The sequence below is a fragment of the Schistocerca nitens genome, chromosome 10, assembly GCF_023898315.1.
Source record: "Schistocerca nitens isolate TAMUIC-IGC-003100 chromosome 10, iqSchNite1.1, whole genome shotgun sequence".
Lineage (NCBI taxonomy): Eukaryota > Metazoa > Arthropoda > Insecta > Orthoptera > Acrididae > Schistocerca > Schistocerca nitens.
Window position 1 is genome coordinate 77,470,116 of NC_064623.1, and position 25,606 is coordinate 77,495,721.

The 25,606-nt window shown below is 41.1% G+C and overlaps 1 protein-coding gene across 2 annotated transcripts in view; it reads right to left on the reverse strand.

Annotated features, from left to right (window-relative positions):
* LOC126210428 (sortilin-related receptor-like) overlaps positions 1-25,606 on the reverse strand; it is a 204,193-nt gene that overhangs the window by 137,540 nt on the left and 41,047 nt on the right. For both annotated transcript variants that reach the window (XM_049939658.1, XM_049939659.1), the window contains exons 8-10: positions 20,392-20,665; positions 15,300-15,492; positions 10,743-10,943 (exon numbers count right to left, since the gene is read on the reverse strand). In XM_049939658.1, the coding sequence (XP_049795615.1) occupies positions 10,743-10,943; positions 15,300-15,492; positions 20,392-20,665 (668 nt within the window). The remainder of the gene's footprint in view (positions 1-10,742; positions 10,944-15,299; positions 15,493-20,391; positions 20,666-25,606) is intronic.

The following is a 25,606-nucleotide window of genomic DNA, read 5'->3' on the forward strand; positions in this document are numbered from 1 at the left end:
ACAGACAAAGCAATGACAACATAAAAACCAGGTCAGTCATAGGCAAAGTGGGCATTATTCCCCAAGAAAAGTCTGCTAGTAACAAATATGGGCCTTAATTTGAGAAAGAAATTTCTGAGAATATAAATTTGGAGCACAGTATTGTATGGTAGTGAAACACTCACTGTGCAAAAATGGAACAGAAGAGGATAGAAGCATTTGAGATGTGGTGCTACAGAAGGATGTTGAAAATTAGGTGGAATGGTAAGATACGAAATGAGGTGGTTCTCTGCACAATCAGTGAAGTAAGAAACATATGGTAATCACCAACAAGAAGAAGGGACAGGATGATAACACATGCGTAGGACATACTCTCAAATGAAGACATTACCACAAGAAAGGAATTCACGGCAGGGTGCATCAAAACTGGAGGGGCCAGGGAAGCGAGAGGGGAGAGGAAGAACACAATATAAACTTTACAATAAGCACCCTTTCATGTGTTATCTCCCCACCTGTGAAACTGCACTAACCTCTCTCTATATTTACTTTGCTCTTTATACTGTCGACTTGTAACAGTACATTTTAATAGAAATCTCAGTTGTTAAGAGTGTACCGAGTATCATTTGTTCTAAAGGTGAATAAATGCCTGTCAAAGTGAGAACAGCTAAACTCTCCCATTTTACTCTTCAATCATAAATTTAATTATATTACATTACACACATTAACAACAAGACAATGCTTTCTTAGCTGTCAGTCCCCAGTTTGGGTATTTCTAAAAATATTCTACAACACAGTCCATGCCTTTGTTGTAAATGCATCAATAGCTGTTCCAGTCTTCTTTGTAAGTAGCTAAATGATATTTATCATTACCTGTGACCAATATTGCTCATAATATTGGCAGTAAGAAGAGGAAACCAAGTAATGTACCTTCTGTACTGTACAGTGCCTTGTGGAATGTATATATACAGATGTAGATTTATGCACAGAAACTAATAGATAAACATGAACAAGTTAGAATAAACTGATAAGAGTTTGTGGACAACTTCTCTAATTATGTACATGTATATGAGATATCACAAGACAAAAAAAAAAGTTGCTTACATATTACAGAGAAAATTTACACAAAGCACATTTGTTTTACATTCAAGTAATGTATGTGTCAGGTACCTATCTAAAAAAAAATGTTCAGATGCTGACAAGAGACAACTCTGTCCTCTCCAATAAACTCATAACAGAAGGGAGTTTTCATTATTTAGAGGTCACATGCTCCAGGTGTCTGGTTTGAATAAAAATTTTGTCCAAAGCTAGGCTGTGTGTTCTATCTTTTCTAATAACTGGTTGAAGGCTGCAACATAATACTGATGAGTGGACTCATAATGCCAAGTCCTCTGTAGATTTGGCTCAATTTTGTGCTCACTAAACTAACATTACCGTATTTACTCGAATCTAAGCCGCACTCGAATCTAATCTGCACCTGAAAAATGAGACTCGAAATAAAGGGAAAAAAAAAAAAAAAGAAAAATTCTCGAATCTAAGCCGCATCTGAAATTTGAGACTCGAAGTTCAAGGGGGGAGAAAAGTTTTAGGCCGCACCTCCAAATCGAAACAAAGTTGGTCCATTGTAATACGAGACACAATTTAGGTCGAATGAAAGATGATACAGCTACAGTAGTTTGGTTCGAGTCTTAAGCTTAGCGGGTAAGCTTTACCAGGTAGCCACTGCTAAGCATCAGGCGCTCCGTCCGTATTTATAGGGGTACCCTTCCTTTTTCACGTGCTTCGTCTGGTTTGAATCGATTGCCTATTTTGCTTTGATCTGATAAGTGCCGTTTGTTTTTGTTATAGGTGTTTACGCCACTCTAAGCTGAAAATGCATTACTGTACTGTGTCGTGCATTGTTTGTCGCATTCTGATAATGAGTGTTTACGGCCTGTCGCCGCTCATGGCATGGTTTGCTTTTGTGCGCGCTACCGCCGCTTACAATGTAAAAAAAAGACAGGAATCGTCTCATTAGCGAAACAATGGCAAGAGACTGCTATTTGTTGTTACTTACACTGCTGCTTTCTTTGATAATGATTAACAAGAACCAAATAATAGACTGCGTATGATAGAAGATGTTCTGAACGAGAGTTAGGCGAAAATTTTCCTCCGTTTGAAAATCTTTGCGGCCGCTTCTTTAGGACATCAAATTATACACAGAAATTAGTCATCTTAGATTTACAAATCTAGTCAGTTGCCATGCTTCATTTCTGATTGTATCACTATTAGGCATAAGAATAATGCGAATATAAACACGGCACAGTATGTATATTCTTCCGCATTTGCTGTTGTCTCACTCTAGTTTCGTAGTTTATTAGGCAGACAGGATATAAATGAGATAGCAGCAAACACGAAAGAATACATGGCAAAATGTTTATATTCGTATTCTTTCTTATGGTGCAGAGAATACTGCATGTGATTCACATTTCTTCAGGTTCCTATTAGCAACCATCTCTTCTCACAGGTAGGAAAAAATTGTGAATGTAGAGTTGGCCATATTGACAAACATCCCAAACAGTCTTGCCAGTCAGATTTTCGTAGTATATTGAAATTCTGCTACATTGGAAGGTGAACAATACAGAATTTGTATTTACTTCGTTGGATAATGTATGAAAATGCAGTGGTCGAAACCCAGGGCGGAGAAAAAAAAGCTCGTCTTCCACCTTTTTTTTTTAAATTTACTTACTGACGCAGAGGTTTTGGTGCCAGTATTTATCTTTGTGCCTACAAAGCATGCCTGTGTAGCGCTACATATATGTGATGGCAGAAGTTAGTTCTGGCGGCACCTACCAACATTTTTCAGAACTTCCACTTGCTTTGCACCCAATTCTAAGCCGCAGGCGGTTTTTTGGATTACAAAAACTGGAAAAAAAGTGCGACTTAGATTCGAGTAAATACGGTACATATCCTCTCAAACTCGTGGAGTTTTATTCTATTTACCATGACAAAGCTTTACTCCATTCCCTCTTTCCTGAAATGTATGGTCTCTCTGTCATGCTGGCCTGGACAGACACACACACACACACACACACACACACACACACACAAAGGTGAAGCAACCAAGTATACAGAAGGAAACGGAGTAAAACTTCTTATGTTGAGAGTGTATGCAATTTAATTATAGTAATTAAAAAGCCGAGTCAGATTTGCAAACAACTTGCCAGTAAGTTCCCACTTATCAATATGACATTGCACCATGTCTGGCTGGGTTACATGCACTGATTCAGTTGGGAAGGGTGTCATGAAGCCATTGTATTCTCTTCTGAGACAAGCTGCTCCATGGCACTAAGACAGAGTTGATGTCCTTGCTTGTCCCACACGTCTCACCAGGGACTGATCTGGGGACCATACTGATCACAGGGAACCTTGATTTAACACAGACAGTTCGACGATGCACATGTGACACGTGGAGGAGCACCGTTGAAAAATGGTACCACAATACTGTCACATGAGAGTTAACACATGAGAATGGCAAGATATTTATGTCATTCCATTGTGCGAGGTGGTAACAAGAAAAAAGAAAAAAAAAGAAATTATTTTTTAACAGCTATATATTTTGAATCTGTGAACAAAACAACCTTATCCCCCTCAAAGTACCCTCCATCAATGCTTCCACTGTTCAAAACAATTTTTGTAGTCATCTTTAGAAATGGCGGACAGCTGCTCCCTCTTTTTTTTCTTGTCTCTTTTAATGTTGTCATACCGGTGTCCTTCCATGTCACCTTTCGTGCACGGAAATAACAAAATGTCGTACGGAGCCAGGTCACGTGAGTAAGGTGTGTGGGGCAGCGGAACTGTGCTATTTTCAGACACAAACAATAGAGGTGGCCGTGTGCAGGTGCGTTGTCGTGATGGAAGAATTTCCTCTCAAACCTCAACTCCTTTGGTTCCATCAGATTCACCTGGTCCTACTCTAAATCCCATGCCACTTTCCTTGACGTTGACCTCCATCTGGCCAATGGCCAGCTTCACACGTCCGTCCACATCAAACCCACCAACAAGCAACAGTACCTCCATTATGACAGCTGCCACCCATTCCACATCAAACGGTCCCTTCCCTACAGCCTAGGTCTTCGTGGCAAACGAATCTGCTCCAGTCCGGAATCCCTGAACCACTACATCAACAACCTGAAAACAGCTTTCGCATCCCGCAACTACCCTCCCGACCTGGTACAGAAGCAAATAACCAGAGCCACTTCCTCATCCCCTCAAACCCAGAACCTCCCACAGAAGAACCACAAAAGTGCCCCACTTGTGACAGGATACTTTCCGGGACTGGATCAGACTCTGAATGTGGCTCTCCAGCAGGGATACGACTTCCTCAAATCCTGCCCTGAAATGAGATCCATCCTTCATGAAATCCTCCCCACTCCACCAAGAGTGTCTTTCCGTCGTCCACCTAACCTTCGTAACCTCTTAGTTCATCCCTATAAAATCCACAAACCACCTTCCCTACCCTCTGGCTCCTACCCTTGTAACCGCCCCCGGTGTAAAACCTGTCCCATGCACCCTCCCACCACCACCTACTCCAGTCCTGTAACCCGGAGGGTGTACACGATCAAAGGCAGAGCCACGTGTGAAAGCACCCATGTGATCTACCAACTGACCTGCCTACACTGTGACGCATTCTATGTGGGAATGACCACCAACAAACTGTCCATTCGCATGAATGGACACAGGCAGACAGTGTTTGTTGGTAATGAGGATCACCCTGTGGCTAAACATGCCTTGGTGCACGGCCAACACATCTTGGCACAGTGTTAGACCGTCCAGGTTATCTGGATACTTCCCACTAACACCAACCTATCCGAACTCTGGAGATGGGAACTTGCTCTTCAATATATCCTCTCTTCCCGTTTTCCACCAGGCCTCAATCTCCGCTAATTTCAAGTTGCCGCCACTCATATCTCACCTGTCATTCAATAACATCTTTGCCTCTGCACTTACGCCTCGACTGACATCTCTGCCCAAACTCTTTGCCTCTGTGTGTGTCTGCTTGTGTCGGTATATGTGTGGATGGATATGTGTGGATGGATATGTGTGGATGGATATGTGTGGATGGCTATGTGTGGATGGATATGTGTGGATGGATATGTGTGGATGGATATGTGTGGATGGATATGTGTGGATGGATATGTGTGGATGGATATGTGTGTGTGTGCGCGCGCGCGCGCGCGCGTGTATACCTGTCCTTTTTTCCCCCTAAGGTAAGTCTTTCCACTCCCGGGACTGAAATGACTCCTTACCCTCTCCCTTAAAACCCAAATCCTTTTGTCTTTCCCTCTCCTTCCCTCTTTCCTGACGAGGCAACCGTTGGTTGCGAAAGCTAGAATTTTGTGTGTGTATATATATATATATATATATATATATAAAGATGATGTGACTTACCAAATGAAAGTGCTGGCAGGTCGACAGACACACAAACATACACACAAAATTCAAGCTTTCGCAACAAACTGTTGCCTCATCAGGAAAGAGGGAAGGAGAGGGAAAGACGAAAGGATGTGGGTTTTAAGGGAGAGGGTAAGGAGTCATTCCAATCCCGGGAGCGGAAAGACTTACCTTAGGGGGAAAAAAGGACGGGTATACACTCGCGCGCGCGCGCGCACACACACACACACACACACACACACACACACACACACATATCCATCCACACACACAGATGTGACTTACCAAATGAAAGTGCTGGCAGGTCGACAGACACACAAACAAACACAAACATACACACAAAATTCAAGCTTTTGCAACAAACTGTTGCCTCATCAGGAAAGAGGGAAGGAGAGGGAAAGACGAAAGGATGTGGGTTTTAGGGGAGAGGGTAAGGAGTCATTCCAATCCCGGGAGCGGAAAGACTTACCTTCGGGGGAAAAAAGGACGGGTGTACACTCGCACACACACACATATCCATCCACACATATACAGACACAAGCAGACATGATTGGTTATAATAGAGGGAAACATTCCACGTAGGAAAAATATATCTAAAAACAAAGATGATGTGACTTACCAAATGAAAGTGCTGGCACATCCTTTCGTCTTTCCCTCTCCTTCCCTCTTTCCTGATGAGGCAACAGTTTGTTGCGAAAGCTTGAATTTTGTGTGTATGTTTGTGTTTGTTTGTGTGTCTGTCGACCTGACAGCACTTTCATTTGTTAAGTCACATCATCTTTGTTTTTAGCTATATTTTTCCTACGTGGAATGTTTCCCTCTATTATAACTATATACATGATGTGACTTACCAAATGAAAGTGCTGGCAGGTCGACAGACACACAAACAAACACAAACATACACACAGAATTCAAGCTTTCGCAACAAACTGTTGCCTCACCAGGAAAGAGGGAAGGAGAGGGAAAGACGAAAGGATGTGGATTTTAAGTGAGAGGGTAAGGAGTCATTCCAATCCCGGGAGCGGAAAGACTTACCTTAGGGGGAAAAAAGGACGGGTATACACTCGCACACACACACACATATCCATCCACACATATACAGACACAAGCCGCTTTTGTCGGGGTGTTGTGAGGGTGACATGGTATTAGAAGGTGGAAAGTGTAACATGAGGTTGAAATGAAAATAAAAGATAAAAATATATGGGGAGAGATAAAGGTGAACTAGAAAGCAACTGGAGATCTGGTATGGAACAAGGCGAAAAAGTGATGGTTAAGTTGATCCTGTGGTGAACTTGGGTTGGTAGACAGCGATGTGCATAAAGGTTAGGTGGTTGTGTTGCCGCTAAAACACGTTAAAGGACGGAGAAATTCGGGAAAATTTCGAAAAAACGTGTGAATGTATTAAAAGGAGTGGTGTTGTGGTGAAAGATTACGAAAATGGGGCTAAGAATTGTCTGAGGAAGAAATAATGACGCTAAAACCTGTGGGGAGTGGCTAAAAATGATCAGTGATGTGCGAAAAACGGAAGTGGAAATATAGTGAAAGTTATTAGAACTAGCCGAAATGGTTGTTTTATACGTGAAAGCAGCTGTTATTGAACTAGAAACGGTGGTTTTTATAGCAGCGGTAGTGTTGAAAGCGGAAAATAAAATTTTCTTGGTTATGGTTTGGAAGTGGGTTACGTATTATTGAGTATATATAGGCAGGATAAAATTGTATAGTAGATTACGGTAAAAAGGGGAAGGTGAATACAAAGTGAGACTACTTACGTGGAATGTTTCCCTCTATTATAACCATATATATATATATATATATATATATATATATTTGGGGGGGGGGAGGGGGGGTATACCCCCTCATACAGCCAGTTCCCTCAACCACTACCAGCCATGACCTGAGGTCATTTACAATGGCTCCCTACACAATCATGCTAGTAGTAACACCACTGTGTATGTCCAATGCACTGAAGAATGGGACCTCTCACCAGGTTGCCTCTACACTTACTGACGAGGGGCATTATGGTACTGCAAAACTGCAATTCATCACCAAGCATAGTGCGACGTCATTTGTCAGCTGTCCACACCCTCCAGTCACAGCATCACTAAATGCAGGTATCTGTGTTGTGGTGTTAATGGCAGCTTACACATGGAATGGTAATTCCCTTGTATGGCTGCTGCCTGCCTCTGACCAATGGTGCGGGATGACACAGAACATTGCAGGGAGTCCACTACTTGTTCTCAGGTGGCAGGCACAGGTGTGCACTTGGCACATCATCACATACAGCAGTCCTCCCTAGTGGCGTCAGATGTGGTCGACCGGAACCTCGATGACTAGTACATTTGCCCTCGTGTTCCCATGCTGTCCAAAATCAAGCCACTGTCACATCTGAAAGCCCCAAAAGTCTGTATGTTGCACAAGTGGACCAGCCGGCAAAATGGATAACCTCAACGAGGCCCCTTCCCGACGATAATGCCGTCTCACACATGTCACCTCTTTCTTCATAGTGCTCCCTCGACACCTGATATTTCACACTTCCTTATGTACACTGACAGCTCTGGTACCAACACTTTGCAACACTTCCCTGTCCCCTCCAATCTTGATGTGGTCCATTACAAATTCGTTTCTTGTGCTAACCTCTTCATCTGAGAGTAGCACCTGCACATGTGCTATCATCCTATCCCTCCTCCTTGTTAATAACTAACTCAAGTTCCTTTCTTCAGAGATTCTGCAGAGAACTACCTAATTTTTTATTTTTCTACCTGTCATGCAGATGTATGACTCCTCATTTACATACTTGCCAGTGGTGTGTACATGTACAAAGCTATGTTGACATCCGACGTTTTCAGAGTACTTCAGTTTTTTCCATCTGGCAGAATTGATACAAAAAATGTCTTTTTCCAGTCTAGTTCGATTGATAATTCCATTTTTATGCACAATATTTCGAGGACTGAACAAGTCATCGTCATGTGGTTTTGCAATCACTTTTAAGGGCATCTTTTGAAACATCTATGAAAAACACTACAACTATCATACCAAAAGGAAATTATGTTTGAGAAAATTTTATTATTTCAAGAAAATGGAATGACCGGCCAAACAGCAGACAAAATACCAAGTACTACCAAAAGACAGTTTACAGGAAGGAAGAAACCAATCCACAAACTCAAAACCGTTAGCTGTTGTTTTCTGAGTGACCTGTCCTTTCTTTCCTAACCTCCCCCTTCCTTTCCCTCAAAACTATATGTCCCTGCTCCCTGGAAATGGAATTAAGTTCTGAAGGCTAGGCACTTTTTTTACTTATACAGCATGTTTCATAATCATGTTACACACTTCTAGAAGTTGTAGAGGGGACTTACTAGGTCAAGATTTACATAGGAACCCATGTCCAGAAACGCCATCCGACAACACTAAAGAGTGCCAAAGTTATAGGTGCAGCACCTGTCACTGATGGATATACAGGGTGATTTTGTGACAATATTACAAACTTTCTAGGATGATGGAGAAGGATAAATGTATCAACTTGAGGTAAGGGTTCTAGTACTGGAAACAAATGAGTCGAAAGTTTTAAGCTAAAACCGTTCTGATACCTCTGACAGTGGCATACAGGGTGTGGTAGATAAGTAATGAGACTCAGTCTAGAAAAACAAATTTATTGATCCAATTTGTACAAAACGTTAATATTCTTCAAAGTACTCGCCTTGGGCGTCGACACAACGTTGCCAGCGCGTTTTCCAAGCTTCATAGGCCCCACTGTAGTCCGTTTGAGTTATCCCAGTTAGTGCCTTCGTGACAGCACGTTGGATATTCGGAATATCGTCGAAACGATGACCCTTCAGGCATCTTTTGACCTTCGGAAATAGGAAGAAATCAGGAGGACTCAAGTCAGGGCTGTATGGTGGCTGTGGCAAAACTTCAACTCCAATTCGGGTCAAGTAGGAGGTCACGAGGAACGCTGTGTGCGCCGGAGCGTTGTCGTGGTGGAGACGCCAGCGTTGAGCAAGGTCCTGTCGCTTCCGTTTGACGGCTCTGTGCAATCGCTGAAGGACTTCTTTGTAGAATTCGGCATTGACAGTCTTCCCCTGAGGGACAAACTCTGTGTGAATTAACCCCCGCTTGTCGAAAAACACAATCAGCATTGTCTTGATGCGGGACTTTGACATTCTTGCTTTCTTCGGCCGCGGGGATGCCGGTGTGTGCCACTCCGAGCTCTGGGCTTTCGTCTCTGGGTCGTACTGGAATGTCCACGATTCGTCGCCTGTTACTACGTTGTCTAAAAAGTGTGGATTATTTTCCAAATCATTCAACATCTCACGGCAAACGTCCACTCGTTGTTGCTTTTGTTCGGCGGTGAGCACTCGGGGAACCAATTTTGCGCAAACTTTCCTCATCATCAAATCTTGCGTAACAATTTGGTGAACCGTAAATTTATTCACGGAGACCTCATCGGCAATCATTTTGAGACTTAAACGACGGTCGGAGTCCAGGAGTTCTTTCACTTTGGCCACCATTTCATCCACACGACTCATTGAAGGGCGTCCAGATCGTTCCATGTCTTCAACGGATTCCCTCCCGTTTTTAAATTCATTAAAGCATCGGAACACTTGAGCTCTTGATAGGGAGTCTTCTTTGTAGGCCTCCGTAATCATAGCAAAAGTTTCCGAAGCAGTTTTGCCCAAGCGAAAGCAAAATTTGATTGCATACCGCTGTTCTATCGAGCGATCCATCTTCAGCGTTTTCACAAGTGTCACGGGCACACAAACAACGTAATACACGAAGCTCGACCCTCACTGCACCAGAGCTCCGACGCGACTGCGAACCGGTTCTATTGTTAGCTCAGATCCCCCACCACGTGACGCACAGGTGGAGACCGCCCTGCGAGCGACTGGAGCGCCGCGCGGCGGCCAGTCTCATTACTTATCTACCACACCCTGTACATGTACTGGCACTGTTGCCGCTAAGACAGTAGTGTAAGCAATTTTCAGAGGTGGTGGTATGGACCAAAACCAGAAAATATGTCTAGTAAACATGAGTTCTACAAGGTATACCTTAAGAGCTATGAGCACTTGTTCAATAGAGCAGATGTGTTTCGCAGTAGCGAATATGTAACACGAGTTGTGGAATACCCTGTATATGTGTATTGGCAATATGTGTAATTACACCTCCTCAAGAGTAAATAAGTCCTTCTCAAACATTCTCTGTAACTGTAAAATAACACTGTCTGTCCTCTATAAATTGTGCATACACAACAGAGTTATTGACTTGACAGAACACTCACACACACCCGTATTAGACTGTAAAATAAAGTGAGGAGAACAATCGTAACACAAAATACTTACCGAACGGGGCAAGGCAGAGACTCTGGGAGGTAGCGCTGTTCGTTGCCGCCCTGACACGCGTCTCCTGGGATATGAATGTAGCCTTTTGTTCGGCTGTAGAATGCTCCCGGCTTACATGTATCTGGAATCTCATAGGGGCTTTCCACTGTCTTGTTGCGGATGCAGTCCAGTGATGTCTCGTGTTGGAAGAAGCCCACATCACTGTAAGCAATTAGTTTTTGCTCATACAGAATTAAGTTTTGCACACAGGGCTGCACGCAAGAACAGCACGACTAAGGAATGTAACAGTCAGCTTCACAATTTGTGCGGGAATTAATTTCAAAACTGTGAACTGCAAGGGAATAAAATGTAAGATTTCTGTCTTTTGCAGCAATACTGGCACAGTGCTCATAGCACAGTGTCACTTTTGCCTGTATTCTTCCTTTGTACAGGATTTTTACTACAAGCTATGCACAACTAGTCAAAAAGGAATGAAGACACATCTCTGGATGCAGGCTAAAGTCAGTTCCTTAGTAAAACATGTCACTTTTTTTTTTATAAACCATGGCTTCATGACAGATTACAACTATACATATTATAATGGCTGATTTAGATTGCACCCATTTTCTTTTATCAAATGAAACTACAGTATAACCTCGTTAGCGTGAACTCTCATAAGACGAACTCGCAGTTAACGCGAAAAAAATATTGGTCCCCTCAGGAATAGATTAGTTCTTATGGTACGTTTTATCAGTTAACATGAATTTTGGTTAAGGCGAATTACAAACTCTGTTTCAGTTCCTAGCGTAATTAAATTTCACCGTAACACAACCTTCCGACCTTAGAGTATTCTAAAGCGGTTTTTTTTTTTTTTTTTTCCCCCCCCCTTCCGAAATGAATGTAGGAAATGTAGCTACAAAGCTAATTATACTGATTGTTGATTCGTTTTTAACGTATTGTAGGTCGGTAGCCGCAATTATCACCTCAACAATCAACGTATGCTGTACATTGTAAGACATTCAATAATGTGTGCAGCAGCATTTAGGAATGTACTCAGTGCCAGATTTGACAGGTGTTCTGTAAGTCGTAGCCGTATCGAGTTGGAATACTGAATAAAAACTACAGGTACAACCGGTACCGTAGCACGCGAAAATGGCAAAGAGGAAACAGACAGCTCTAAATGTACAGTTAAAGCTTAAGATTCTAGATGAAGTGGACCGTGGTACCAAGAAAACAGCAATTGCAGAGCAGTTTGGAATACCTAAATCTACTTTATCTACGATTATTAAGAATCAAGAAAAAATTATTAATGCTGCAGCATCAGGTTCTGGAAACAAATCCAAACGACTTCGTACCGCCAAGTAAAAAGACATCGAGACGTTACTGCTAGAATGGTTCAATCATATGCGTGCATGTAACATACCTTTAACTGGCCCTGTGATTCAGTCAAAAACAAATGATATTGCTAAAGATATGGGCATTAAAGACTTCCGTTGTTCTGCTGGTTGGTTGTATCGCTACCAAAAGAGACATTCAATTTCATCTGTACAAATTTGTGGTGAAGCAAATAAAGTTGATGAAGAAAGTGCATGAATTCAATCGAGTGGGGGAAAGTATGCCTTGTGTAATGTGTTTAACATGGATGAAACTGGATTTTTCAAACAATCTTTTTCCAAATCACACCCTGGGGATAAAAGGTGATAAGTGTCACGGTGGAGCACGATGCAAACAACATGTGACAGTTGTACTGTGCTGTAATGCTGACGGCAGTGAGAAGTTTCGTCCCTGGGTTATCGGTAAATCCGAAAAACAACGTTGTTTTAAAAACATAAATATGGACACTTTACCTTGCATCTACTCTCACCACAAGAAAGCTTGGATCGATGGCACATCATATCGCAAGTGGCTTCTTCATTTCAACAGTCAAATGGTTGCTCAAAATAGACATGTTCTTCTTACATTGGACGATGTACTGCCCATAATGTTCGTGATCTGAACCTATCTAACAAAGGTTCCGTTTCTCCCACCCAATGCCACAAGCCGCCTTCAGCCTTTGGACCAAGGCATAATCCCTCTCATGAAGAGAGATTATCATAAGCGACTTGTAAGAGCTGCAATTCGTGCTGCTGAAAACAATAGTGAAACCCCAAATTGGAATCTGCTTGACGCAATAAAAGCGATCGCAGCAGCCTGGAACTCAGTATCGCCACATCACATAGGGAATTGCTTTAACAGAGCTTGGAGACACAGCAACACTGAAGATGTCCACGAGTTAGAAGATGTCACTTCACCTGATGAATGGACAGTTCTGCAGGACGTTGCAAACCCTGGGATTAGTTTCGAAGAATTCATTAGTGTAGACGACAATGTTGCCGTATGTGCTTCTGTGGAATCTGATGTGCCAAAAGCTGTGAACGAGGTGCAGGAAGGGCCATCAGAAGAAAGTGAAGAGGAAGAGAATACAGATACCATTCCACCTACCTGTCAGGAGATGTTTACAGCCTTTGACTGTTTAGAACGGTTCGCTTCAACATCCGACATCACTGCTGGGTTTACGGATGCTTTCATTACAATTGGTTGTGAAATTACAAAATATTATCGTTCCCATGAACGTCAGCGAACCATGACCGAATTTTTTCCAAGAAAGTAACATACATAATTTGTGAGTACTTGGATTTTACAATCACTTTATAGTGTTATAAGTCTATAATAACATGACTGATAGTGTAGTGTATTACACATTAGTGTACTGCTGTACATGTAGACTTATTAAAATCTGTGTTTTTCACTTAACACAAATTTTTTTAACACGAGCTCCTGATTTTTCGGTCCCTTCAGATTCGTGTTACTGAAGTTTTACTGTATTTAGTTCCAGAGACCTTTTCAAGTCTCAAAAATCTATGAAATATATATGCAGACTGAGGTGACAAAAATTTGTACAAAGGACGATATACAAATCCAGGTCTCCTGGTCACAAGGTAGATGCACTAACCACCACGCCACCCTGGCACAGTGGCTTTGCACAACTGCACGGACTCACGGACTACCTTAGCATGCCTCCATCCTCAATCCAAATTCCCATTCACACCTCAGCCAAATTTGATATTTCTCCTAAATTCAAGTAGCATTGCAGAGGGTGTCCAACTGTACTGGAATAGCACCACAGCATTGAATGAAATGACGGATCCTACATGAAACTCGTGCACACTCTTACATCTTTAAGCAAATGCACAATTGCACTGACTACCCTAGCATGTCCCACTCCTTAGTCCAAATTCCCATTCACACCTCCAAACTCCCATTCACATCTCAACCTAATTGGTATTCCTCCTAAACTCCAATAGCATTGCAGAAGCTCTCCAGCTCTATTGGAATAGTACCTCAGCATAAACCAAAATGGGGGATCTTGCCTGAAACCCAGGCACGGGGGCTGTAATCAGAAATGACACAATGAGTTCTGTTCAAAAAATTCTGGAACTTTGTCCACCAAACTTTTCTACACTACCATTTACTTATTGTGCATAGTTTTCTTCGAAATACTCTCCTCCACAATAGACACATCACTTCAACACTGTTTCCACTTTCGGAAGCAGCCTCGGTACGCCTCTTTCCCGATCGCACGAAGTGCCATCTGCAAATTTTCTTTTATCTTGTCTATCGCTGCAAATCTTCATCCTTTCAATGGGATTTTCAACTTTGGAAATAAAGGTCCCCAGGGGCCAGGCTGGGATATTACGGAGGATGAGGCAACACAGTGCATTTTTTTTTTGCAATAGTCATGCACCAACAGGGTCGAATGTGCGTGTGCGTTATCATAATGCAAAAGCCACTAATTGCCTCACCACATATCATGCTGTTTCCTTCTCGGGATTTCATGACATGATCCAGTTGAAACGTTACATTCTTCTGCAATCTCTTGGACAGTCAGTCTTCGATTGGCACACACAATGTTGCCGACGTTCCTGACACTAGTACCAGTGGTATAAGTTGAAGGGCAACCTGAAAGAGTCATCTTCCATCCAGCCATTTGTAAGCCGTGTGAACCATCACCCTAGGCTTCCTGCATTATTCGGTGCGTGTGTGTAAACATTTTCTCGAATTTCACACAAAATTTAATGCAAATGCACTGCTCCTCTAACTCTACCATCTCAAAAATTGCAAACGGTGTGACACAATGTTCTGTTAACACAGCACTGAACAGTAACAGGTATACAACAATGAAACTTCCAGCAGTTACGCAACCACAGGTGCAGGCTGGAATGCCAACCACATTATGCTCCAACACACCATTAGCACGACATTACAAATGTTCCAGAATTTTTTCAAACAGACGTCATATGTGGTTCCATAGACCTTCATGAGTCTCAAAACATCTATAATCATAGATGTCAGTACTTGTACCTGCCTTGTGTGGATGCACTGTAACACGTATTTGCATATCCAGGTACATAATACTCTTCGTGCCAGTTTGTCATTTACTGCACAATACCATCATGGTGTTGCAATCTTAACAGACAACAGTGTAGTTCAGTGGCATACATAACTGCCTCCTGCGACAGGCTTACTGCGAGTACTCACCAGACAAAGTCATCCCTCTCGCAGCCGCAGGGCTCCATCTGGACCATCCTGACGTAGTCGCGCCCACTGTAGCAGTTGCTGTGAGGGGTGCGCCGCTCAAATGTCTCCTGCATCCCCATTACGCACGGCATGTGACCGACATGGTCCGTGCTCGGCGACCAGAACTTGTAGTCATCCTTGGTGCAGTTGTACTCTGTAAAACGGGAAGATTAAACAGCTGTGTATTTGCCTTCTTACACAAAGTATAGATGCAAAACCACACACAAAAATACATTTCAACACTACAAGGAAATTTTTCACCAAGTAGCTACTAAAATTAGTTAGTTTTCAAATTAGTTTTGGGATACTGCAACGACATTTTCGACACATCAGAAAATCTATCCATCTCAATTGTGCACATAGAATGGCAAACAAATACTGATGGTCTGTTCCTTTTTTTTTTTTCTTTTTGCAAATGGTTTAAGCTACAGGCTTTTCGCATCACATTTGTTGGCTTCATTAACTCACAACCGAACTGTCAACTTCCAGCCTACACCTTGGGCAAAGCTACAGATTAGTCCATCACCACAACCAGATTTATTTAATTTCACATTCGCTGGCTTCACCAACTCACAACCCAATTGTCACCTTCCGACAAAACCTACACTGCAGGCTAATCTACAGATCAATCTGCCACCACAACAAGGTTTTAATGCTTTCAACTTCTTTGGCTTTGCCATCCTAAAACAAAAATGTGAATATACACATCAATAGATGACGTGTCACCAGCCATTAACTTGACGTCACTGTTGTTGGCTTGAGTTCGTTCTGGTCATTATATTTTTCTTTTTTCCTTCAATTCAATAACTATCAATTTAAACATAAAATTCATAATATATATGCTAATTAACATGCATCTAATCATTTTTATGAAAATTTTGTGTCGTCTTATTTCTTATCACATACTGTACAAAAATGTCAGTTTTCATTGCAAATATAAATTCTTAATTACCAGTTATTAATACAAGATTTACAATCAAGATTTTTTAAACTAAAAAAAAAAATACATTTGTTTCCCTCTCTATCTATGTCACAGTTCAGAGACATTCATCTTTGTTTAAAAAACTGAATAGACCAGGAAACAAACTGGGTCCCCCACATGGCAGGCGAACAGTCTACCACATAGCCACACTGCTTTAGTGTATGGAAGATAGTTGGAAAATATGAAAGTCAATTTTTCTGAGAATTGTTGCATCAACTCTGTTTTGAGGATTGGAAAATAATAATAATAATAATAATAATAATAATAACTTACACGATCACAATGCCATAAATATAGAATACATCACATACATTCACCAACAGAAAGATTCACATTAAGCAGAAAGGAAGGAGGAAGGGGATTTATCGATATAAAAAACCTACATTATGGACAGGTAGACAATTTAAGAAAATTCTTTATAGAACGAGCAGAAACTAGCAAAATACACAAAGCAATCACTCATATAAATACATCGGCTACACCACTACAATTTCATAACCACCTCTACAACCCTTTAGACCACATAACATCAACAGATACGAAGAAAGTAAACTGGAAAAAGAAAACACTTCATGGCAAGCACCCGTATCATCTAACACAGCCACACATCGATCAAGACGCATCCAACACATGGCTAAGAAAAGGCAATATATACAGTGAGACAGAAGGATTCATGATTGCAATACAGGATCAAACAATAAACACCAGGCATTACAGCAAGCATATTATTAAAGATCCCAATACCACAACAGATAAATGCAGACTTTGTAAACAACAAATAGAAACAGTAGATCACATCACAAGCGGATGTACAATACTAGCAAATACAGAATACCCCAGAAGACATGACAATGTCGCAAAAATAATACATCAACAGCTTGCCTTACAACATAAACTTTTAAAACAACAAGTTCCTACATACAAGTATGCACCACAAAATGTACTGGAGAATGATGAATACAAATTATACTGGAACAGAACCATTATAACAGATAAAACAACGCCACATAACAAACCTGACATCATACTCACCAATAAAAAGAAGAAATTAACACAACTAATCGAAATATCCATACCCAATACACAACAAATATACAAAAGAAAACAGGAGAAAAAATTGAAAAATACATCCAACTGGCTGAGGAAGTCAAAGACATGTGGCATCAGGATAAAGTTGCATCATACCAATTATAGTATCAACTACAGGAGTCATACCACACAATATCCACCAGTACATCAATGCAATACAGCTACATCCAAACACATATATACAACTACAGAAATCCGTAATTATTGATACATGTTCAATTACCCGAAAGTTCCTAAATGCAATATAACACATACCGTACAGTTAATAGGAAGTGACGCTTGATCAAGGTCCGCGTCACTTTCCATTCTCAACCAGACTTAACGTCTGAGAAAGTAAAGAAATAATAATAATAGGTGTGGTCTCCCGGTCAGTGCCCTCAGTACTGGAGCAAGTGAATGACATTCTCACTGTCTTGCCTACCTCTCACTGTGCCCAGAAATGTGAAATAGCCTGCCCAATATTTTCCCCAATTTCCCTCCACGGTACTCCATTGCCCATCCAATCTACAAAACGTTTTTATTCAGCCTTTCTTCACCTCTTCTCCCAAACCTTTTCTGTGTCACTCACAGCACTGTAATTCACCTAGATACAACATCTGCCTCATAAATTCTTCCATTTCATCTATTCAAGTCCTATCACAGGCATTTAACAGCATTCCACATGGGCACGACCACTAACAAACTGTTTGTCCGCATAAACGGCCACCGCCAAACTGAGGCCAAGAAACAGTCAGATCATCCAGCTGCCAAATGTGCTGTACAATGCTGTGCACCTGATTTCAGTGACCGATTCCCACCCTGTGCTACCTGTATTCTTCTCACTGGCATCAACTTTTACAAACTGGGCAGCTGAAAAATGTCCCTACAACATATCCTTTGTTCCCATAAGCCCCCTGGCCTCAAACTTAGCTAGTCCCTTTTGTCCACCTGCCCCTTTCCCCTACTTCAGTACTAAACATGCCTTCTATCCCACCAACACAACTGCACTAGTCTTCCCCTTATCTCCTCCTCTCCTCTGCCTTTTTGACTGCCTCCCCCCCCCCCCCAGTGTGTGTGTGTGTGTGTGTGTGTGTGTGTGTGTGTGTGTGTGTGTGTGTGTGTGTCACAGGATGCAAAATTGTTCTGTTGGCTTGTAACAATGCACATGCATCTGCTTGTCTCTCGTGATGGTCAAAATAAACCATACACGGAAAGAAATTTCTTCTCAAGCCGAGTGGTTTCAACAGAAGCGTGCTGTCATCATCTGATCTTCAGAAATTTACAGTGAATACAATCACTCATAATATAACATAATCACATTGGTTTGTTACTAATAAGAAGACGAAGTTATTCAATACACGTAGCAACAAATGTGTTGCTGAAGTGAAATGGCATAGGTGTAACATGTAACACGATAAACAGACAATGTAAAGTTTATGATGTTACACTTTACAGCTATGCCATTTCACTTCAGCAAACAAATTTGTTGCCATGTATATTTTATATTTTCATCTTATTACTGACAAACGAATGTGCTTATGCTATATTATGGGTGGAATGTGCTGCTCATATGTGACTGACAAGTATTCACTTTAAGTTTCCGAAGAACAGATGATGGCAGCAACCTTCCGTCTAAGCCGGTCATCATGAAATACATAATATTTAGCAATATCCGCCTCAGAACAAATTTTTTCTATTAGACTGACAGATCGCGCCCCTCACATAAACGTGTGTAATCTATATATTCACATTTCTTCATGTATAATACCTGCGTACACCATATGTAAAAACAATGTTTTCCCTGCATACACAGACTTTTCTAAATCTTGGACATCCAATATTACACCAAGGGATGCACGCTGAATGCAAACACTACCTCGAGCACAAGGACGTATCAGATGTTCTATTCACCAAGTCTCCGAGTATTCAATTTTTTCCTGCAGAATTTTGTCAACAATAATTTTACCATTCACCCACTACCAGAAAGAATGCTACAAAGGCAAGGCACATTACTGTAATTGACACTCGTGAGAGAGAGTGAGAAATGAACCAACTATGTGATGTCTTGTCATATTACAGATGTGTGACACACCAAGCATATCTAACATTAGTGTAAAAACTACCAAATTCATCCTCTGAAAAAGTAGTACGATTATGCATACAAGATGTCTCAACTACAAGAGCATTTTCTCTTTCATTCCACACACAATGTGGGGAGACAGGCAGCACAGAAGACATCAGCTGGTTTCTCATTACAAACAAAATGTTGTTCTGAAGTTCATGTGCCCATTATTTCATAGCGTGACCACTAGTTAGTCTAGTAGAGTATGTGGTGTAACAACATATCCTCTGGTACTATTCATATCAGTAAACACTTGTTTTAAGGTCTTCCCCACCGACTCTCCCTGTTCGATCCATGTTGCATTTATCGTTGTCTCATTACCCCCAGTAATAAACAATGTTAAACCATATGCAGAATTAGACTAATCTGGGATGAACATTAAAAATTCTATTTTAAAATACTGGCAAATAACAGACAGAAATATATGCCATCAGTACTGGCTGACACATGAAGAGTGTAATGCGCAATATTTTTTTGGGACAATTTAATCAACAAAATCCAGAAACAAAATTGAAATAACTGTAAAACTCCAGAGAAAATTCACTAGATGACTTAAAGAGGGATACAGGGTCAAAAACACTTCAGATGCACGTATGGTACTGTGCCATGAGGATTTCAGTGCGCACCATAACAGCAGACTTGGACCTACGAGAAACAAATTAATTATGTAGCTTTATTTTTTTTTAGGTAATAGTAAATACTTTCTGACTACTCCTGTTATGTCCTAAAGTTGAAGATACAGCCATACAAAACCATCCAGTGCCTTAGCAGCAGTAAGTGTTGTACTGTTATCCAGCAAGGACATTTTGGCACTAAAATGATATTAGTAAAAAAATGCTATGGTAATATGCAACCTACAGGATATTCAGAAACACACTCACTGAAAGCTTTCTGCAGATCAGCCTTGATGATGAGCCATCGCAGCTGCTGAGGTCCCGAGCCGAACATGGTGAAGACTGTAGTGTTCTCGCCTGGCTCTGTCATCAGGCCGTACATGCGCAGATCCTGGTTGTAGAACTGCTCCGTGTGCCATGTGAAGCCCTCGTCAGTCGAGTACAGCATTTCCCGTGTCTCCCCTTGGGCTTTGTAATACTTCACTGCTACCATCACACCGCCAAAATCTCCCATGTTGAAGAAATAGTAATCCTTTAGAACCTGTGACATCAAGTGCATTCCATATGTTAGTCAGAAAGAGGCTTTGTTTATATTGTAAATAGAGGTAAAAATAATTAATGAATTTTCTGGTTGTTCCTCAACATAAAAATTTGATTGCTGAGAATAAATTGTGCACTTTAAGGCTGAAAAGTGACAAATATTTACAAATGCAATGTTTATGAAATGTAGTTTAAAACTGAAGAAATTGCAAAAAGGTAGAAAATTAACAAGATAGGACCTGGGTTAGTTGAAGGAATCTAGGGTTGTTGAGAGTTTCAGAAGGAGCATTAGGCAACAATTAACTGGATCAGGGAAAAGGAATACATCAGAAGATGAATGGGTAGCTGTGAGGGATGAAATAGAGAAGGCAGCAGAGGATCAAATAGGTAGAGACACGAAGTCTAGTAGAAATCTGTATCTGTGGATATCACAGAAGATACTGAATGTAATTAATGAAAGGAGGAAATAAAAAATGGAGGGGGAGGGGGGTTTGCAAGACGTAACAAACACATGCAATAAGCTCCAACTTCTAGAGGAATGTAATAATTCCAGTTTCAAAGAAAGTAGGTGCTGACGTGTGTGAACATTACTGAACTATCAGTTTAATAAGTCATGGCTGCAAAACACTGACATGAATTCCTTCCAAGGATGGAAGAACTGGTAGACGCTGACCTTGGGGAAGGTCAGTGTGGACTCCAGAGAAATGTAGAAGCAAGTTAGGCAATACTGACCCCCCCAACTTCCCACCTACATTTATAGCATTTTTGGAGTAGAAAACCTTTTGACAATGTTGACTGGAGTACCTTCCTTGAATTTCTGAAAGCAGCATAGGTAAAATACAGGGAGCGGACAGCTATTTACAATTTGTACAAAAATCAGATGATGGTTACATAAATCGAGGGGCATCAAAGGGATGCAGTTGGTGAGAAGGGAGTGAGACAGGGTTGTAACCTATCCCCGATGTTATTCAACCTGTACAGTGAGCAAGCAATGAAGGAAACCAAAGAAAAATTTGGAGGAGGAGTAAAAACTTTGAGATTCCCTGATGACACTGTAATTCTGTCAGACAGCAAAGGAACTGGAGGAGCAGTTGAACAGAACAGAGAGTGTCTTGAAAGACAATATATAAGCATCAACAAAATGTAGTTGAATTAAATCAAACAATGCTGAGGGAATTGGAATAGGAAACAAGATACTTAAAGCAACAGATTAGTTTTGCTATTCTGGCAGCAAAGTAACTGATGATTGCAAATGTAGAGAGGATATAAAATGTACACTGGAAATGGCGAGAAAAGCATTTCTGAAAGTAGTGGAGGGAAGTATGGGGGTAAAAGTCAGAGGGAGACCAAGAGATGAATACAGTAAGCAGGTTCAGAGGGACGTAGGTTGCAGTAGTTATCTGGAGATTAAGAGGCTTGCACAGGAAAAAGTAGCATGGAGAACTGCATCAAACCCGTCTTTCGACTGAAAACCACAACAACAACAACAACAACAACAGCAACAACTTTCTTTGTCTCATTCCTGAATAAGCAGGAGAAATCATTACCTTAATTTTTGGTAGTAAGTAACAGATAACCATAGATCTGAAATACAAGGGTAAAGGTGAAACTTCTCACTTCCACTGAACAATACACGCAGACAGTTGGGGTGCTCATATTCTGCCCCAGGGAAGGTGGATGTGAATGAGGGAGGGGGGGGGGGGGGGTAATGGGGGGTGAAAAAAGACCATCCAGAAACTGTTTTAATTAACCACACAAATTCCATACATAATTATGCCGACCCTATGCTGATGTCAGACAAAGGAACAATGAAAAGAAGACAGTAGTAGCAGTAGCAGTAGCAGCGGCGGCAGCGGCGGCGGTAGAAGTAGTAGTTCCCATTATTGTTGTTGTTGTTGCTGCTGCTGCTGCATGAGGCAAATAATGAAGAAACCTATGAACAATCATTTTTGCTTGTGATGCTCTAAACATGTTTTCAACATAACTGCACCGTCATCAATACATTAGTATTTTATCACATACCTGAAATTATTACATGTTTTATGATAATAGAAGAAACTTAAAAGGGACCTAAACATTTAACAATATTTACTGCAATACTTTGATTTTCAGTTTGATTACTATTCTGTTTGTTTTTCTACAACATTCTGTAAATGGCTGGCTAGATTTTATTTGCAGCAATATGTTTTTATCAAGATAGCTGGAAAAGTAAGCACAAACACTTATTGTGTAATTTGTTGCACTTTTTCTAACTACTTACTAGTCTTTCCCAATGTTAAAAAAAATTGACACATGCTTCACATGAGAAAAACAGATGACGATAACAATGTCACAAAAAATCTTAAGAACACAACCAAATTTGAACAACATATTGCAGTGGAAGAAATTTTTATTAATTTTGGGACTACAGTAAGAAACCTATTTTTTTCAAATGACTAGATAACCAACCATTGAATGAGTATTGTATAAAAGCAAACAGACTAAAATTAATGGAAAAATGGAAAAAGTAAGCAAATTAAATGCTTAGGTCTAATTCTTCAATCACTGACATTATTGTGCAACATTTTGCATATTTTAATGCGATAAAATAAAGCCTCACTGATGATGCCACATAAACGTATGGACAAGGAAAGTAACTCGTGAACAATATATATTTAGCAAATATAAACGGAACCTAGCTCTACGAAAAGTGTCGCAAATATCGATGGAATCTAGCCCTCTGAAATGAGTAAAGGTTTATGGAATTATAACAGTGAAAGGTGCGTGGATCAGCAACTAATATTGATTTTACTATGTTTATTTTTTGTTGTTGTTGCATTCATGCTCAAATGCACTGATAACTATTTCCCAATACAACCACGTGTACGAGAACTGTGTCAACTCTCTAACCAGATATCTGATGACAATGGGATTGTTTCAGTTTGAAAGAGCATTGTTTCTTCACTTTGGAGCATATGTGTGGTAGTTACCGCACCACTGGATTTCAAACCATGCTGTGAATGGTGAGTGAAGACACAGGAAGTGCTGAATCTTACACAGTGCGTGGATCTGTCATGCCACGATTTTCATGCTGCGATTGGTTATGGCTACAAAAAGAAGTTAAATGCAGAAGAATGCTGGTACATGTTTTTGGCGAGTCTCGTGAACCTGCCAGTTCAGTCAGAAACTTGTCTCATGAATTTTCAAGGGGTCAGGAGTCTCTCAAAGATGAACATTATTATGGTCGCCCAGCAATAGCTAAGTCAGAATGAAACGTTGAGACTGTAAGGAAAATGATTGGAGATTATCCTTATCTCATATTTTGTGACACTAAAGGGATCCTAAATACTGGACTGATTGTGGTGCAGTCCACCATTCACGCGATCATTCTGACGTATGTGAGAGAGGTGCCTGCTGGGTTACCACATCCCCTGACAGAAGTCCAAAAACACCCAAGAATGGATTGGTGTCACTTATGCTTCAAAATGTTGCCAAAGGGCAGTCTAAAGACAATATCTTTGCAGGTGACAAAACATAGAGGTATCAAACATGGGGGTATCATTATGACTCCAAATCGAAGAGGCCATTTTCTGTATGGTACATTTCAGGTGAGTTTTGATAAAGTTTTGAGATGTAGGAACTCTGTAAATAAAGTGATGACCACTTTCTTCAGCACGATGGTCATCTCACCTCTGCTACATCAGACACACATTGCACAGTAAATGCTATTTGGTATGTGACTAAATGTCTGCCAGAAGTCATCGCCACATGGAGGCCACAGCACCCAAAGCCAAAGAGTGAGCAACTCCTCCTGCATCACAACAATGCCTCAGCACACACAGCTGACGGAGCGATGGACTTCTTGGAGAACTAAGAAATGCAAGTGTTACAACACCCACCCCCTATTTATCTGTCCTGGCTGTGTGTGACTTCTTTCTGTTTCCAAAGAGGAAGGAGGAAATTCACAAGCAGCGTTTCTCACCAGATGAAGAGGTATCACAGCATACAACAGTGCTGTACGTGATGAAGTGACTTCCCTCAAGAAGCTTGAACAGACATTTTTGAAGCGGTAAGTGCTCATGGAGAGTATTTTACAAATTTGTAACAGTTAAGCTGTAATTAATTTTTTTTCTGAATTTCTGCTAATAGCTTTTGGCTATCATGTCGTCATAACATAATTTAACAGAGCAGTTCACATGTATAAAGTGTGCCTCAGAAATGTTGCAACAGACTTTGAGGGATTGTAGAGGACGCCTCCAGAAACAAATCGAGGATAGGAACCCGTGTCCAGAAACATTGATCAATGTCGCTACAAAGTGCTGAAGTTATAGGCACAGCGCATGCCACTAGGCCACCTTTCAGCAGCAAATTTGGCTTTGTACACTGGAATGTTTTGCAATATTGTTTGTTATTCAGCGACCATGACAGATGTCCAGAATTGCCAGTGGAGAAGATGCACCTAGCGGTGTGTAGAATGGCCTCGTCTCTTATGAATACGAGGGTCTGGTGCCTCGACGGGTGGTGGTTTCGGACATCGATTTCCATCGGGATTGTATTTTTCTCCTGCACACAAAAAAACCTTGGGAGATTTTGGAGTGTTAAAGGAGAAAAATAAACTGCAGATAAAAACTCGTGTCCAAAACCAGTCAACCACTGAGGCAACGGAGCACTTCATTCATAGGATACAAGGCCTTTCTACGCAGCAGCTAGCTCCAGCTTCACCACTGCCGACCAAGCCGATCAATCAAGATCTTTGATTAATGAACAACTTTGTCAGATGTTCTCCCTACGGTTTGCCATACAAAGTCACATTTGCTGCTGAAGGGGTACCGTAGCAGAAAGTGCTGGGCCTGTATGCTGGATGCTCTGTTGAGTCATTGGATCACACTTACACACAGGTTCCTATCCTCAATTTCTTCCTCAAGACAACCTCTGCAACCCCTCTATGTTTTGCAACATTTCT